Below are 19,025 nucleotides of genomic sequence, written 5' to 3'. Positions count from 1 at the left end.
AATGTCAGAATGAAGAAAAAAACCATGTGGGAATAAAAAGGTTTACATAAATGATCTCACATACAACATATATTAAATATTCTTCCGGCCAATAAACTTTATTGGATAAGCTCACTTTTCTTTAAGGCTATTTATAAAAACTACAGCTTTTAAAGGAGTGGAAGAAACAAAAATAAAGCACAGAAATATAAATCTACATGTACTGGTTCTATAGAACCCAGTTATGGAAGTGCTTGACCCTTCGGGGCAGATTTACTATGGATCGAATTTCGAAGATAATAAAACTTCGAAATTCGACCCTCGAATTAAAATCCTTCGACTACGAATATCGAAGTCAAAGGATTTTTAGCGTATGTGTAAAGACTTAGAAATGTGCTGTGGAAGGTCCCCATAGGCTAACATTGCACTTCGGTAGCTTTAATTTGAATGAAGTATGAAGTCAAAGTTTTTTTTTAAAGAGACAGTACTTTGATTATCGAATGGTCGAATATTCAAACGATCTTTACTTCGAAGTCGAATGGTCGAATATATCCTATTCGATGGTCGAAGTCCCAAAAATTTACTTCGAAATTCGAACTTTTTTAACTTTGAAAATTCACTCGATCTTAGTAAATCTGCCCCTTCATGTTCCATAGAAAAAGGTAAATTGGAAACATTTATAATTTAACTGGAGAACTTTCATTTAGTAATATTTCATATTTATATCCAATTATTTTTTATATCACACTCTTAAGATGGTACCATTGGACTTGGTCACTATTGATGACTTGGAGTTGGTTATCACTGGTGATGACAACACTTGACTATCATTTTTTAATTCACTCATTGCTTGAAAAGTGGTTGCCACAGTTGATATGAGGATGTGGTGCGGTCTTCAGAAGAGATATCTCCTCACCTCAATATTATGGATATAAAATTCATGATAAAAAATAAATCAGCAATGGGCATACATTTTTGCTCCATAATATATCCCTTCTTTATTGACCATGCAGAATGATTATTGGCACAAGTGGAGGACCTTGGATTAAAGCACCTTGATATATATTGGTGTTTATTTTTTTTATCACTATAAATAAGTGCAATAATATGGATTCAGCAGCACTGCACAGAAAATCTACAAGTGTCTGTGCCCTAGCATTTAATTGCCATTACACCATTTTAATGTACAACAACCCAATAGTCCCAAGTTATGCCATCTGTACTTTGCTTGCTTTGGAATGATATTTCTGCTTTATATTCACATAATATTAACTATATGTATGTACAGGGCCACCATCAAACAACTACTTGGCTCACTGGGGCCAAGTGCAATAAAGGCATTTGGGAGCCATATGTGGCTTGTGTTTTTATTGCCCCCAGTCAGCCAGGGACATACATTCTTGAACCCTTTGTACCCAAATGGCTCTCCCCATCCTTGTGGCATGAAATTAGTTGCATTCAGTGGCAGAGCTATGAAGATACAGCTAGGTAAAAGCATGTTTTTTATCCAAACCACCATTTTAATGGCTGTTACTGAAAATACTGTGTTTACAATTTGTAGCATTTAATGGGTTTCAAAATGAATTGTATCCAGGCATACTTTAGGCATATACTGCACCACTTGTATTCTGCCACTGTATGCATATCTAACTTAATCATATTAGTATAGTAACCTGTATATGTTAAGTTTTGGTTTTTAAAATGATGATTCTAGTGTTGCATTGGCTGCAGTTTATCTTGTGCTAAAATTAGTTTTACTTATGCATTCTTGTGGCCAGTAAAGTTTGGTACATCTTTATGTTTAATCCTTAGATTGTAACACCGTTATTCACAGGATAAATACATAGTAAATGATCCTACTTTTCTAGGAACACCTGTAGCACCATGTACAAGGTCTTGCCAAAAAGTTGGATGCCGCAGATGCCAGAAGGGCAGTCAGAATACATTGCCGGTATCTCTGACACTGAAAGGTGTTATGTAAGTGAACAAAATATAAGCTTCAGCTGCCACCTGAAAATTTTCTGTAAACTGAACCTATTTAAGAATATAATGGTACAGGCAGAAAAGATAAAGAAGTGATTTACTCATGCAGATTGTATCTTCTTTGGTTTTCATAACATTTTGACATGTGACACAATGCATCTTTACCTGGCCGATATACTGATTTATTCCTTCTGCTCTAAAAAAAAAGTAGTAAAAGAAAACAGAACGGCTCCTTATTTTGCTCTTGCAGCATGTGTGCTCAGGATCTGAATAATTCAGCTGTTGAAACCACACAAGCAAATTCAAGTTCCTGATCACTTTATAGTCCTTTCTAGTTCATTCTGTTCTCTTTACTTGGACTGGTCTTTATTTAGTATATTCTGTTCTGATATATACAGATATATACTTGCAAATATTCCTCTGGTATATCATGATGCACATGTTTTCATATTTTCATTTGACTGTGATCTTCTCCTGTTGTAAACACTGATTCTGCAGCAATTAGGTTGCTAGTCCATCCGAATTTGTAGCTCTTCCTGATAAGATATGGATTTATTCACCAGCATAAGCCACTGTGCAATGCACTGGGGATAATGCAAGTTTTCTTTCTTTCCTTTATAATTTCTAAGATGTTTAAATTCCAGGATGGAAGATCACCTACACGACTTCTTTTCCATGACCTCCTGATGTGCATATGATCTCTTATACTGTGACAGTATCTCAGCAAACCCCCTTATGTAACATTAGTTGTTTTAACTTTTCTAATTAAAAGCTGTGGGGTTTGACACATGGCAATTCTTATCTTTCACATTTTTAAATTAATTTTGCTGAGATTTCCAGATGATGATTAGATATTCCTTAATCATTATAGGGTCTTAGTAAGGCATTAACTGTCACGGAAGGTTTCCAAGAAGAGCACAGTAGAAAGTAGTATTGATTTAAAGGAAACAGAATCATAACGAAATAAGGCCTTTTTGGTCATACAGGCTTATCAAAGGGCCTTGGGAATGGTGTGCCACTTGATGAGGATATTTTTCTGCAGACAGTGTTAGTATGATTCTCACATCGACAGCCAGGTCTTTTTACCCTATCATAAGCCTTCTGACATAACTTCAGGCAACCCTTGGCAGGAAGATAGCAGCATAGACAGGGCATGAAGAATGAAAGGAGGCTCATGGCTGCCCACCGGGCACAGCAGGATCCCTGACTACAGGAACAGGGGTCATCAGCACAGTTATCCTCATCATCAGTAGAGCAATGGTAAAACAGGCCTTTAATGCAACAAAGACAAGTCCCATAATCAATGACATTTTCTGCAGAACATATGCACCTATTATTACAAACCCAGCAGAAAGGGAGATTTCGAACCTGTTTACATTCATCACATTTGCAACGCCCGCATTCTTCACAGATTATATTATGGCCATATATGTCAGTCTTATCCATTATTCCTTTTATAAATTCATCTTGCTTCATGACACCATCTTTTGGCTGTGTCCTCATAAATGAGTGGCCAGAATTAGATGGGGTAATTCCAGATAAAAGTCGTTGATCTGAAGCAGTGGTGCTCCGAGAAACTGAACTTATTGTACTGGAATGGCTTAGATAAACATGTGATTGATGTTGATGACTTTGGCTGCGGTGTAGATCCTGATGATTGTAAGAAACCAAATGATCATGAGGCCACTCTTGTTTTGCACTGTACTGTGAAAGAGAAGGGTTGGACCAGGTTTGTGTAAATGAAACTGTAGGTCTCTCCACATAATCATTGTTGGCTCTGATGGAACGTATTTGGTCAATGGAAAGAACCTGTTGGATATCTCCAGTTGAAATATCCATGTTCTTGGATTAAATCTCCTTGAATCAACTTTTCTTCAGATTACTGTTAATCTTGAGCTATATTACTTGGTATGGTCCATCAAGGTACATCTGATGATCCTGTACAATGAAAAAAGAACGAGACATTTACACATATAGCATTATAGCAAAATATATTCAATATTAATTTGTAATATAAACTGTAGTTATTAGTGTTTTTAAAGAAAAATAGCATTTTCTTTATGTTAACCCATCAGAAAGCCCTAAGGTTTAAGCATAAAATATATGAATTCTCACTGACTGTATCTATGGGCTACAACATTTATGTTAGAACTAGAGCCAGTACAGTAACAACTCATTGGAGTGAAGGTGGCTATAAACAGGGAGACTGGCTCATCCAGTCTAATCACCATGCAACTTGATCTGTCACTGATTTAGCCACACATGTGATTGGCACAATTAGGCAGATTCAGTCATTCAGCCCTTGACTAATCAACTGCTCTCATAGCACCCTGGGCAGAATGGTTTGCTATAGACCAAATACACAGACCAAATTTGCAATGAGTTAACAACCTCTTGTCCTGTCTGACTGATGTTCATTCAAATATCAATGGATATATTTTTGTTCATTTCACTATTGTTAGATGCAAGTGCAAGACACTCCTTATATTTGTAGGTTTTGGCATCCTGCTGATCCATTTGGATGAATTGGGCACCAATTGATGCAGGTGAACCCTGGTGCTACTGCCACCTTGAAGGTGGAGATAGCAAAAAAATTGTGTTTATTTTTGTTTTTCCAACCTGGTTTTTAAACTGTTGTTTGGGTTGGATCCAGGTTTGATTTTCCTAGTTTTACAATTTTTCTAGAAATAGGGACCCCCAACTTCTCTCCTGGTACTTTGCAGCCCCCATAAATATTAGTTTTGTGAAGCAGCATGACACTATTTCCTAGCCTTCCCCCATAAATGTTACTGTTTTACAGCATCCTTTCAGCAAGCTAAGGCTGTCAGGGTAGTTCTGGAAGTTGTAATGGAACTACATCTGTGAGTTGTGTAAGGAAAGTATATGCGCCTGACTCTTTTTGAAATAGTTGTATGATAATTCTACTAAGCATAATGCAATTCATGCTACTATTAAATTGTCAAATAAGCTGTTTGCTTGGGTGAGTAATACGGGTTTCAGTATTTATGGACCTTCATAATTTGTTATTAATGCACCCTCTGGGTGGAGGGATGATCTGATCATGTAACAAGCTTAATATTTTACATGTGAGGAAAAGCAATACAACAGATAGGTGATAATGATGAAGGAATATAAATTTAAAAGTGGAGAACAGGGTGTCCTTATTAGTTGCTTAGTATTTAATGTGCCATGAACTACATTTATTCAGTACAGCTGGACCACTGATTTTTGGCTTTGCCTCAGCATTCTATTCATTAATGTATTAAGCATTCGTGTCAGTGCAAGAGCTATTGGGTGTACTCAACCGAATATTGTTCCAAGTTGCATTTTTCTTACCACAAAATTTCTCCACTAATAATACAAATGTTGCACTGCTGCATAAGCTTATTAGTTATTCCAACATCGTTAGTTTCTAATATAAGAGAGAATAAGCAATGATACTTTTTAAAGTATGCTAATTATCCATTTGTTACTGTAGCAAAATACAAAGTAAACTATAGGATACCATGGCCTAACCCTTTTAAATCACTGAATATGATTTTCATTCAGAGTTGTATTTTTAAAGCAGAAACTATACCTTTGAAATGAATAATTAATCAACAGATAATTTGCAGTATATAATAATTAGTGACCAATTAACAAATTTCACCAAATTGACATAAATCAGTAAAAATTTAGCTTTTATCATTTTTTTTATCTTGAGCCACTATCTTGTGCTGGTATTTGTTTGCCCTCAGATAACAGATGACAGGAAATAATGCATGAACAAGCGTGGAACAGAGACAGAGCTTTCTCCATTCATTGGCTGCTGTAACCTAGCATACTGTATATGTGTGCCTTTGTTTTATGCAAGCACAGTGAAACCTATAATCCAGGGGGCAGACTAGTACTTAAAAGAGTATTTTTAAATTTACACATGGCACATATTACTAGAAACATATACTGTATTTTTATAAAAACAGTTTATTTAGATAAAGCATATATATCTTTTTATAGAGATATGCAGTGTTCTGGGTGTAGTTTTCCTTTAAGCATATAGAGAAAAATAATAGCGGTGAAATATAAAAGGGGTAGAGGGCTATGAGCCAAGAGATAAAGAAACAGGAGTAGAAAGGAAGAGTGAACAATTTGAGATATGGTGACAACAGTAAAGGGGGCAATAGTGTAAGGTGGGTAAAATAAAATAGATTGCAACAGTACAGAGGATGGTGAAGTGACATTAATGAAGACAAACTGTCAGGCAAGAAAAAGAGGCTGAAGTTGGTAAACCAAACAGGTACAAAGATCTACTAAAATGCTGAGAGAATCACGACTAGGCAGAAAATGGTACAGGATGGCGGGGAAGATATTATATCAAGGGAAGGAGGTTGATGGTGAGACAGATGGCAAAAGCATGAAATAGTAAGGAGCACAGATGATACTAAAGGATGCAACAGACAACTGGTGACAGTGTAAAGTAGCAGTGTGGGTTTGACATATTGATTTTGTTACTTATGATTCTACCTCCAAAAATCTTAATATTAAAAGTATATTTGTGCAACAATGCTTTCTTCATATCTTTTACACTGTATGGGGGATGTACAGTATACTGACATCTGAAAACATACAAATATGATACAATCTAATATTAGATATAACAATATAAATCTGATAAAATATAATTCACAGGATGCTATGGGTCATATTGCTAAGGAGTATACAATATTTTATGACCAATAATGTCTCCACAAGAAATTCCTTTACATGTGAATTAATCCCATGCATCATAAATTCATTAATGATGGCTAACTGGTGTAGCTATAATGGAGTGTCCTTTTTATGCCAGACTGACATCTAACTTTGACCTTTTTGCTATTCACAACTCTAGAGCTTAGGTGAACCAGTGAATTCAACGTTGTTGCCTGAATTCAAATTTAGGCTGCATAGACATTTTTGAGTGAAAAGTGGTTTAAGTAGCTGTGTAAAATGCTGTGTAAAATATAGGGCTAACACATTACACAGCAGTTTATCATTGTTTTTAGTTGCTTGTGTTCCTATTGAAGCCCTTCCATATCTTATAGTCTCTCATTCAGCATTACGAGACAACCCTTACAACCATTTATAGGTGACATGTAAATGTAACTTGGTATTTTTCAAGGTACATTTAATTACCGCTCATAGGTTGTGCATTGGCACAGTATTCCTCCTTTTAGCTTATTCCCTATATTAATTTATAAAAGGTAATCATCATTACTTATATGTCTATAAAGGGGTTGTTCTAGTATGATGTAGAAAGTGATAATCTGGGACAATTTGCAATTGTTTTTTATTTTTTATTATTTGTGGGTTTTGAATTTTTTAGCTTTTTATTCAGCAGCTTTCCTGTTTGCAGTAACAGCAACCATGCATTGATTTAAATAAAATACTGGTATAGGATTGAGAGGGCCAGAATAGAAAGATGAGTAATAATAAGTAGAAATAGCAATACATTTGTAGCCAAACAGAGCATTTGTTTTGCTATGGGGTCAGTGACCCCCATTTGAAAGCTGGAAAGAGTCAGAAGAAGAAGGCAAATAATAAAAAAAAATAAAAAATAAGGAAGATCAATTGAAAAGTTGCTTAGAATTGGCCATTCAATAACTTACTAAAAGCTAACTTAAGGGTGAAATATCCCTTTAAGTCCAAAAATAATTAAAGGACATGTAAACCCCCCCTCCACAAAAAAGGAATCAGTGAAAAGCCTTTTTGAAGTCTTTAGATAACTGGTTGTTAAAAGGTTAACAGTAAGGCTGCAGCATCCCCTTAATCACTTAGAAATCCTTCTCCTCCTCTGGCCCACTCTGCCCCCTCCCTCAGGAATTTACTTTGGCTGTTGACTTATGAGCATGCTCAGTTCTTCTCAACTCAGATTACTAAACACACCGTCCAGTCTAACAGCCAGTGAAGAGATAGCATTGCTGGTTCCCATAGAAATTCTTGCTGTCTGCTTTGTTCTCCTAACCACCTCTCCTGAGCTCAGCTTAACCATTACAGTGCTTAACCACAGAGTATGTTGTGTCTGTGTAAACCTGCATTCTGCATTGCATAAACTTTACAGCACGAATGTCCTGTTTGCACATGTCAGTGTTACTGATGCTAGCTGTTGATTTTTTGCTTTGGGTTACTGCACTTGGCCAAAGTTAGTAGGCCTCATTTGTAAATTGAATGCAGCATGTGAAGTGCAAAAAAGTCCACAATCAGTACATGTGTGTAAATAGCTGCAGTACTCTGTGCTATGTCTCAGAGCACAAAAACCTTTGGCTGCCTTCATAACACATCACTAATTGCATTAGTCAAAGGCACAAGGTAGCTAGTGGCAGGAGACAAATAAGGCCTTGGCTGCGCCGCCTGATGCTGTTCTTTGCATCAAGTGCTGAGTTTTTAATCTGATCCCAGGGATGCAAGCACTCTACAAGTGAGCAATAAAGGCAGCCATGCTCTGGAACCCCTAAGACAGAATCCATTCTTAACCCTAATGCCTTTTCTAAACTCAACATTATATATTGATACTTAATATATATATAAAGAATCTGAAAACTTTAGTGTATAAACTCTATTTCTATTATACATACAGCTGACAAAACAGCTGCTTTACATGTATCTAGATAGGACTGCTGCTCATACATATATATATGTAAATATTCAGAGAAGCAACATTTGTAGTATGCTGTGACCTTATAGCTTACAGTTCGGTTAAGGGAACAAACACAGAAGATAAATCCTTCTTAAACTAGGACATATTTTCCTTTCAATGTAATAAAAATGGTCTGCAAGAAACTCACACACACACACCATTTGTCAAATGCAATCATTGCAGTGACCATAAATCAGGGGCACTAAATACATTAGCAATATTGTCCAAAGATAGTTAACAAAGACTAAATCAGCTGAGGCAATTTCATGCATTTTCATGTCTTAGAGAGAAATATAATTTTGTGTTTTATTCAAATGCTGGAGTAAGTTGGAGTATGCTAATGCTTTTTATAATGTATGCTTATATAGCATTAGTTAGAATTGAGTAAAGGAATGCCTAACTGTGCATGGTGCTGGTTTCACTGGTAATACTTGGTCAACTATGCCAGCATTTCATAAGAGATGGCCTTCAGAATCTGCTGTTACACTGGAGTCATTAGATGGGATTTATCTCGCTGGTCTGAAAAGGAACAATATATGGCTGCACCAAACCTACATCAATGCAAATAATTAGGCAGGTGGATAAGACTGACAAAGTGAGAAAGGCATTTTCAGTAGATTTCACTAATGAACTACAATTTGTAACATCATGCATATTTCTGCAACTAAGGGGACTAAGTTTTTAGTCATACTTGATTACTTGAAATGATCTGGTCCAAGAACACTGGTAAAGGTGAAAGTACATGATTACATGTATCAAATACACATCTTGAAACAAGAAAAAAAAAAAGAAGTTGGTTAAGCAAAATAGGTGTTGGATTTCCTCAGCACCTTTAGGGACAAAAGTTGACCTTTGCTTAACCAAGAGATGAGGCATAGAGCATTAAAAGCATGTATGGTTCATATCCAGTCCAAAAGGATCAATGACATTGTGATTGAATAATTTGATTTGTGGGACTGTTTTGCATTTTAATGCTTAGAGGCAATGGCATAACTTAACATAACAGATTCCCTGACACTCTACATTTTATCATCTATGTATTTGTTCTTCTAGATTTAGAGGTCTTTTTTCAAGCATTTGAGAATCCTGAATATTTACTGTTGTCCAGGCTTTCCAGAGATTCAATTTCACAGACCACCAAAAGAATACTTTTTTTCCATCAATAAATATGATACCGATCTCTTTAAATTGGGGAAGTACTTTTCAAGCTTATCATCTGAATTAGATTTATTTGGAACAATTCATTTTAAATTGATATCATTCAAACAAATTCCTTATTTTAAATGGTATTCCCCCAAATCAATATGGATTAACTGAAATAGATTAATCCATAAACATTGTTATTGAGTATAGCCTCCCATAATAAACTACTCTGCACAGGACCCTAACATTTTTCAACTGTTGCAACAAATGACTCATGCAGGCAGTCTGAGACAGACATGCCTAATTGAAGAAGCACATCAAAATGTTAAAAATCTATTTGGTGGAATTGAATATATAAAAGTACTTGCCTAACTTTTTCAGTTCCACAAGGTGCAAGCTTTATAAAGGTGAAAACAGAGCAGAAAAAGAATATATCATGTCATCTTCATATTTCCATTTACTTGTCTGTCTAAGAAGTTCCATAAAAGTATTTATGACTTAGAGCAACATTATCAGTTATGCAAATTATAATTTAATGATTTTAACTGGCCAGAAGATAAATTAGTACTCTGATTTCGCATTGTTTCTTATACAATAGGACATATCCTCAAAACTAGTGTGTGGAGACACTATTGCAATATGGCTACCTTCTAGAACAGATATTATATATAAAATAATTTTATAATAACAAATATTTTACAGTATACACTTTTATCTGTTGGAGCATTCTCCATCATGTTACACTAGAATTTTTTCTGCATGATTTTTTTTAAGTTGGCAGTTCTACATTTTTTAGTGAAAATTATACCTCATTAATGCTGGCCTAAGTATTTAATTTGCCTCCCACAAGCAATATGCATTAAATTAACAGCAGTCAGAGCCCAAGAATGCTGTATGATTCCTGGAGATATATTGCAATGAGAGGCAATCTATTATTACATTTTCTTTTTCCTGTAAATGGACTTAATCTCATTAATGGTATCATGCTGTACTGTCCAGCGGGAGTATGGGAAAGGATGAGCCCCACAGCATTACATTATGCTTTGTGCACCAGATACAGCATTAGAAAGATTAAGCTCCATCGACCTATCATGTTATACAGAAACAATAAATGAAATCAATATAAAACCTTACATATTTAAATTAAGCTTGCCTTGAGTTTTCAATCTATAGTTATTTTTTAAATGTAGTTTACACAAATAACACTTACAAGGTTAACAAAACTATATATATATATATATATATATATATATATATATATATATATATATATATATATATATATATATATATATATATTTGAATTACAGAGATGATCAGTTGACTTCCAGTGCAATGTCAGCATGGAAATACAATATCCTTGATAAAAGATCACATGCTTGCCTCATAGTTTATGTATCACAATGGAGATCAAAATGGATTAGATGATGTGGATGGTTTTACTTATATTTCGGAATACAAATGAAAAACACTGTAACTGTATGTGCAGTGGGGCTCATATCCCATCATACATTGATTTAGATACAATATAAAATGTGTATTCTCACTACACAACAGTGGATGATAGCAACTCCTTTAATACAAAGGTTCCCTTACTGTGTATTAATGATAGGCTGAAGAGACGCCCTTCTAAACTGCAAGCATGATTCCATGATTTGACAATTTGGTGGTACAAACCCATCTATTGGGTTGGGATGCTGATGATTAGAAAGTAGACCTATGTCTACCCTCCGTCTTAATTATTGCACATTTCTTGTATTTAGGCTGCAATACCTTATGCATAGTACATATGTTTAAGTCATGTGTGCAGTCAATTTTTCTCTGCATACTGTAGTAAATCTAATATGCATTCCTACTATTGACAACTCTCCTAGTTTTGGCTGAGGGAAGCATGGTGACTTGTTCAAGGTTATGAGGACCACTGTATCCTTCAATCCTTCCTTAAAATCTGGACTGTTTCACTGGGATTAACCATATAACATTAGTGATATTATCAAATTTCTGGGAACAGAACATGTCTTTAACGCTGAAAATGACATTTACGCTTATAATGTTGGACCAAACCAATAACAACATTGAAATGTATGCAAGTATATTCCAATTATGCCACTGAACTTCGTAAATTCTATGCAAAAGTAGGAACTTTGCTTTAATTCTAGGGCTTCTATCACTGCCGAATAGGGTGTTTCCACCTAGGCTATTCCGCAGTGACAGCACTGAAGGATATGGTTACAAAACTAGAAATCTAGCCATATTAGTGTCATACAGCGTAAGGTAAAATAAATTCAGTTTAATTCTAATGTGTGTTTATATCTATATAAAATAAGTGTGAAACAAAGTAACACAATGGTCTTTTAAAACAACAAGATGCTAAATATGCTAAGGAGTGGCTATAGAGTGATGCATTGATAATGGCATACTTTGAGTAAAAACATAGGATGCTTTACTTCAATATAAATCATTTTGCTTTTCTCAATTTTGTTATCCCAAAGGCTCCACTACTTTGTCATCTTGCAGCAAAGCAATGGTTTTTTTGTGATTAAAGTCCCAGTTGCTTTGCTACATACAGTTAAGGTTTTAACAAAATGAACAATATATAAATATGAATATTTTTCAGAATTTTTAGGTCTGATCATCATCATTTTGTTCAGTATCTAAACAAATGCACCTTCTGTTGTGTCACCTATGACCTTTCAAACAATATTGAATGTGTGCACTCTGTGCCACCTTCCCAAAAAAAAACAGGCTTCCTCCTCCTACAAGGAGTCTTGTCTTTAATGTGCAATAGAAAGCAGATAACTGTCTATAACATAAAAACTGCATCTTTGAAATGCATTTGCAGGTTTTATCATTGCAAGTAGCACTGTACACGTGCACATAGAACGTGATAAATTCAGTGTTATTATAGATATCTGTCCTTAAAAATGGATGATGGTAACAAGCCACAGCATAAATATACTATCATAGAGAGCAAGCCCAGATAGTAGAAGAGTAAGAATTAGTAGGGAAGGAAAGACTCACCTCTGTAAGACTGTAGATCCATGGTGCTTTAAATGAGTATAATCCCCACCCAAATTGATCTAGGTAGATTTACTGACAGAGTGGCTCTGCTTTTGCATGCATGCTGCTTCAGCAAGTATTCTGAATGGATTCCCTTTTTTAACTGTTGTAGGTTGCAGAATATATGGTTTGCATCTATCCTCAGACAGAAATCTCAAGCAATGTGTGTGGACAGGATGGAGACTCCAAAGATGCTGCACAAAGATGTAAGAGGAGCTGAGAAGACTCCCACGACTGAAGCTGCTATATCACACACACAGTTTGCAGTCCATTCCAGGTTAATGCTTAGGAATCAATTTGAAAGGGGACGTGTAGCATATCTAGTGCTCGTTCTCTGTGTGTCTGGCTTGAGAGACCAAAGGCTGATACTGCTTGAATGCAAATAGAGGAGGTGCTGGGCTGTGACTGTCTGTTTTGTGAATGTGAATGTTTTCAGCTGATCTTGTGAATGAGTTAAGGGGGCGGGGTGGGGTGGAGTTTGGTGGGATTTTGTCAGTCTCTTCCTCTCTGTCTTTCTCTCTCTCACTGCATATTTATTGCATTTTCCCCTGATAACTCTACACTCAGTTTCATTGGGTTTTTTCCTGAATCATCCTTATTATTTATTTTCTGTATATATTCTCCGTTTTAAGAAGAGGGGAACCTTTCTACAAATTAGTAAAATGCAAGCTGTTTTCATTGTTTAAATATGTTTTCATAAAAGCAAATCAATAAACAAAAAGTCTCATGCCGTATCATAAAATGTTGATTGAATCAATTCAGTAATGTTGCCAGTATGATTATTCCTATTTCCCTACTCTCATCCTTGAATCTTCATTCTGCCCTGCTCTTCTCTCGCTTTTCCTTCAGTCTTAATGCCTAAGTGGCGTCATCCTTTGGAAACTGAATCGGTCAATTAGATCTCCCAATAGGCTTCTCTGTATCCGGTCCCATGGCTCTCACAGTAACTGAATTAAACAAAGAAAAATAATGAAAAAATGGTTTTAAAGCAACATTTCATCTAGTATGGGCTCAAAATAAATTCACTGTATTTATATTTATGGGGTGTTTCAAGACCTCTTTAATTATTTGTTTGATTTTTATTTATTTATTTTTTCGTCTTAGATTCTAGTAAATCTCTGCTACCTGCTGGAATGTGGAACTTCCCCATATATGTATAAAACTAGAGTAAGCTCTACTCAGGCAACAATATATTAAGAGCTTGCGAATAGAATATCTTGGGTAAGTGTAATAAGTGTAAGTGCATGCTATTAAAAAAAAAAGCTAACAATAGGTATTGTTGAATAGATAGAAAGGTAGATAGGTGATGAGGTAATGGAATACAAGTTTAAATAAATATTTATATAAGTTTATTTATATAAATACAACAAAACACACAAACATGTAATGTTTTGGATTACCAGATTGTGTGTGAACTATGCAGATACTAATGTTGCTACTATACCTATTCTATAATTCTGTCACTGACCAGTTACAGTATAAGCTCTGCTAGAATATAGAAGCAAAGCTTGTGTCCATGTGTAGATGGCATGGAAGCTGCATCTGCATCACTACATGTTCCAAAGAGGCTGGTTGTAAAGGGAACTTAACTCCTGGTCATAAGCAGGTGAAGAATTGCATGGAATAGGTGCAACAGAAGTATTAATGCATGTTTCAAGAAAGATTAGGAGCACTCTAGTGATGTGCGGGTCGACCAAAAACACCACTAGTGCACAGCATTTTCTGTATGGCATATTAAAGGAACAGTAACACCAAATAATGAAAGTGTGCCTTTTCTCTTTTTTTAGTTTGACTGGCTGCCCCCATGGTTAAACAGGAGCTTGTTTATATAATCTATAGTAGTCTTTCTGAAGCAACCACAGTAGTTTTACCAATACAGGGCACAGTACCTTATATTTTCATTACTTTAAAATACTTTCATTTTTTTATATAACTGTCCCTTTAACATGTGCACGTTTGCATGCATTTTTGCACATAGTGCTGCATCCTGTACTGTAATCCTCTAATCCTCTACTAACTTTGCAGCAACTTCTTGCTGGCACAAAGTCACTTAAATTATACAATACTACATAAAAAATGGAGTAAACAGCAATGCTTTATTTGCACTTTGTGTTAAGCCTATATTAGCAGTATGTAATTTTATGAGAAGGGCCCTTAACACCTCTTGTATTCCTGAGTGCTTATTTGTTATCTGTATATTTGCTGCTACCCCTCTTCACTGTATAAAGCTCTGTTATATGTTGGTGCTTTTATATACTTCATAGTAACTAAATATGATTTGCAAACTACAATAGGGCACAAAAGTTTGCAAAAAGTTAGATGCCTAAAGTTTTCCAGCCTAAGCCTGTATGAAGAATCTAATATGTATGAGAATTTCAGTGATAGATTATCTTGCTTCTTGAGGCATATTAAGGTAACGGCATGAAAAAATATGTCTTTCTGTAGCCTAGGACACCAAAGCAATATTCCCTATGCAACTGCTGTGAATTGTCTGTTATTTCTCCATGTGTGCTGGTTACATCTAGTGGCACAGTTAAAGGTCTGACCTTAGCACAAGTGCCTCACTGCCCATGTCAGAATTGTGCTCTGGCATACATCTGAAAGGAAACCTAGTGTCTCTGGGGATAGTGTTGTACAGTAAACTCTGCAAATTCAAGCAATGCCCACAGAACAGCACTGTATACTGCATACTAATTGCCAATTTGGCACAGCTGAATAAGCATCTATTAAAATAGTCTTGATTATATTATGTCATTTGAGGGACATGTGGTATGTTTATTTCACTACTTAAATAGTCAGTTTTAGCTAAATACATATAAAAATGATTAATAAAATAATGAAAAAAAATTTATTCATTTTTCATGTAATGCCTCCCTAAAGCATATATGTATTTTGATTAGCTCACACATTGCTTTATTATTCCGTCATCAAATGCCTATGGAACAAACAAGAAATGGTTATTATCTCAAAGGAATTGAACCATCTCTGTGTCATTGACCTTCCTGCTAAGCAGTTGCCTGGGAAAATACTGTGCTTTAATATCCCATATACTGTTCATATATTTTCACATATTTAAAACTGGTTAAATGTTTTAGATATTACAGCTATAGTAGTAAATGTCATTGTCATCTGCCCTTAGCAGATGTCAATATTAAGGGTTAGTGGTAAACTGTCATGAAAACTTCTGGAAAGCAATAATTTTGGAGATGATTTTGTCAGACAAAGTCTGCCCCAATGTAAGAAAAAAGGTGCTAGCCAGTACAACAGTGTGGAAAACAAACTCGAGGAGCATCTGCACTTTCAATCCCTTCTCTTTAATTACTGGTGGGGAATGAGTCAAATAATTAATTTCATTTTTTTAGGCACTTGATACCTGCAACGATATTAATTTACACGTGAAAACATAGTAATCCTAGTGTGTAAGGCATGTTAAGGATGAAGGAAGGCTTACTAATGGTTTGCCCAGATACACAGCTCCTGAATAGAACTGCCTAATGCGTTACACATATTATAGCAGGCTTTATTGCAGGTTATATATGATTAACCATGTTATTATGGGTAAAACATGTGATGTCTAAGGACAAAGAAAGTCATAAAAACTAGGGGTTCCAAATTGTTAGGCACCCCCATGAATATAATTACTAACTTTGGACCAACCTTGTTACTTTCTATGGGAGGATTGTGCTGCCATCTTTGATAAATTTGCACATAGTCACTACACTTGGTATCTCTTTTGGTGGCCTGGTACCACTGCATGCACAGTATAGTAAAATGTGTGACTCTACTCTACTGTGCATGTACGGGTCCTAGACCATCATACTTAACATAATCACATTAACCTTAACATACAGTAACTATCACACTTACCCTTATTTTTCAAGAGCTAGACATAAATTTAAGAGTATATGGTCTCAGAATCCAAGGTACAACTCTGGGGCCACAAGGTTTAGGCCAGACAAAAACTGAACCTGGACTCTGTTTCTATATAGCATAAATTGCAAAACAATGCATGATTAAGATGACTTTGTGGCCCCTATCTGATATATATATATATATATCTATATATATATATATATATATATATATATATATATATCTATATATATATATATATATATATATATATATATATATATATATATATATATATATATATATATATATATATATATATATATATATATATAGATTTGGCATCATTATATCAGGATCTGAGCCGAAGCATCTGACAGGCAAGATAATTAAATTTGGATGTCCTAGCAAACTATTTTCAGTACTGTCATCCTGGTCATTTCCAAAAATAGCAGACCCTCCCTTCAGATCAAGGGCTTCCTGTTAAACTTTAATAAACCCCTGGGCAGTACACTAATCTTGTCTTTCCCATTGTGTGTGCTCTTTGTTAAATATAAAGCTTTCCCCAGGAAAATTATGATTAAATGAGCTGAACATTATCTACCAGGCTGTCTTGTGCTGAAAATATTACATTTCAGATGTTTGAAAGTGACGTTGTTTTTTACAGAACATATCCAAAATGCCTTACCGTTCAGAGAAGGTCATTATGTAAAACATATTATGCTTCTCTCCATTTGTTTTTCTACATTGCTCAATAAATTTAGCCTCTGCTTTTACTCCTTTTATACTTTATACTAGCATGTCCACTTCCATTCTGTAGTTGTTAAAGCCTGTTTATTGAATCAAAAGACAAATACTCACTGGAGCCTATATAAGTACATATAATAAAAAGTTCATAATGATAAATTTGCATTTTAGCTAGAGAAGTCATCATGTTACTATCTTGCCCCCGTTGCTCAGCCTGGAACTTTTTTCACACTATTTTGGACCATGCTTAACACTTATATAAAGGTATAGATAATTGCTTTTTCTTATTCCAACTATAAACACATTTATAAAGGGTATTGTAATGGAAAGGGAACAGTTTGCTACTGCTCTGATAAACCACCCACAACAACCAATCAGCAGGAAGTATTGCTGGTCAGATGATTGAAATCTAATTGGTTGCTATGGTTTACAAGACCTGAGCATACTTTGAGCTTTGTATTATATTATCCTCATGCAGATAAGAAAAAATTGTGGAAACTAGTATTCAGCATATACCTGATATTTAAAGTATATCTTCTACTGATACTACAATGTGTAACAGCATTCTGCCAACTAAAAGAAGGCCTTAGTAGACATTCATTTGCCTTGACCAACCAGAGGTTTCCCCATTAATGCCCCTAATGGCTCCCATCTGTGTAATCTAATAGAATGAAGATTACCTGCATTGGGGACAGGTGTCTGTTAGAAGAGCTCTCCAAAGTAGAGATGCTTGGCTTTCTTAAACCTCTGAACAAGCAATTTCTGTTTAACATAACTTATCTTTGACTCCTTACACCCTTATGTCCATACATAACCAGTCTTAATTCAGTTCCCTGGTGGGGTGTAATACTATGTTTTTTTTAAATCGTGGGTGTGTCCTCTCTTGTTTTCCTGATAGTTGTGCAACTTTATCCAACGTTCTGCCTGCTGAACTTTAAAAGGAAAATAGGGTGCCATGTGTCAAGTGATAAGATTATTTAAAGAAAAGAACTACAGCTTAGCTACCATTAAGCTTCATGGGTAGAATAAATGATCCAGTAAGAGGAAAAAGATCTGGCAGAAGAAGATTTAGCCAACCAGATAACAAGTTGTATTTCTCCAGGAGCTTTTAACTTGCTGCTTATACATTCAATGTATTCATCTGAAGATGAAATAGGGTGAATTGTTTGGTTTAAAGTGATGCCGTATTTGTTAATTTATACAGGAGTTTTTACAATATATACTGGTGTAGGGATTAAATATAGTTTACTGAAGCATTGGTCACAATAAATCACAGACAGGCTTTAATTCACCTTAGAAGTTATTTAATGTGCCAAATACTTTACTAAAATGGCAAATGCTGGTTAATGGTAAAACAGGGGAACCAGCCCCTCTGGTTCCAATATAGATGGCATTAGAGGAAAAACATTTGTTAAGTGGCAATTACATATTTTTGATGGAACAGTAGTACAATTTGAGAAGGAATTTGAAGCATATTAAGAAGTTGGATCTAACATTTTATTTAGTAGTAAGGGTGACTTAGGGTTGAGGCCTTTCAGCTTCAGAAAAGCTGGCAGGTGATGTGACATCATTGGCTGGGTGATGTCAGGGGCAGGACATGTGACATCAG

General features: G+C 35.3%; 1 protein-coding gene across 1 annotated transcript; it reads right to left on the bottom strand.

Moving 5' to 3' along the window:
• Window positions 1-556: 556 nt before the first annotated feature.
• On the bottom strand, window positions 557-13,262 carry spry3.L (sprouty RTK signaling antagonist 3 L homeolog). The gene is made up of 2 exons (XM_018229967.2): window positions 12,779-13,262; window positions 557-3,900 (listed from the first exon to the last, which is right to left on the bottom strand). Exon 2 carries the CDS (start codon window positions 3,799-3,801, stop codon window positions 2,941-2,943), a length of 861 nt encoding a protein of 286 aa, XP_018085456.1. The 5' UTR covers window positions 3,802-3,900; window positions 12,779-13,262; the 3' UTR covers window positions 557-2,940.
• Window positions 13,263-19,025: the final 5,763 nt, after the last annotated feature.

Source organism: Xenopus laevis, chromosome 8L (genome assembly GCF_017654675.1).
Source record: "Xenopus laevis strain J_2021 chromosome 8L, Xenopus_laevis_v10.1, whole genome shotgun sequence".
Taxonomy (NCBI): domain Eukaryota; kingdom Metazoa; phylum Chordata; class Amphibia; order Anura; family Pipidae; genus Xenopus; species Xenopus laevis.
Note: the sequence above shows the minus strand (reverse complement) of the source record. Positions and strands in the feature narration are given on the sequence as shown.

What these genes read in the sequence shown, in the direction of transcription:
- spry3.L (XM_018229967.2), bottom strand. Translation starts at nt 3,801, where the DNA reads ATGGATATTTCAACTGGAGATATCCAACAGGTTCTTTCCATTGACCAA.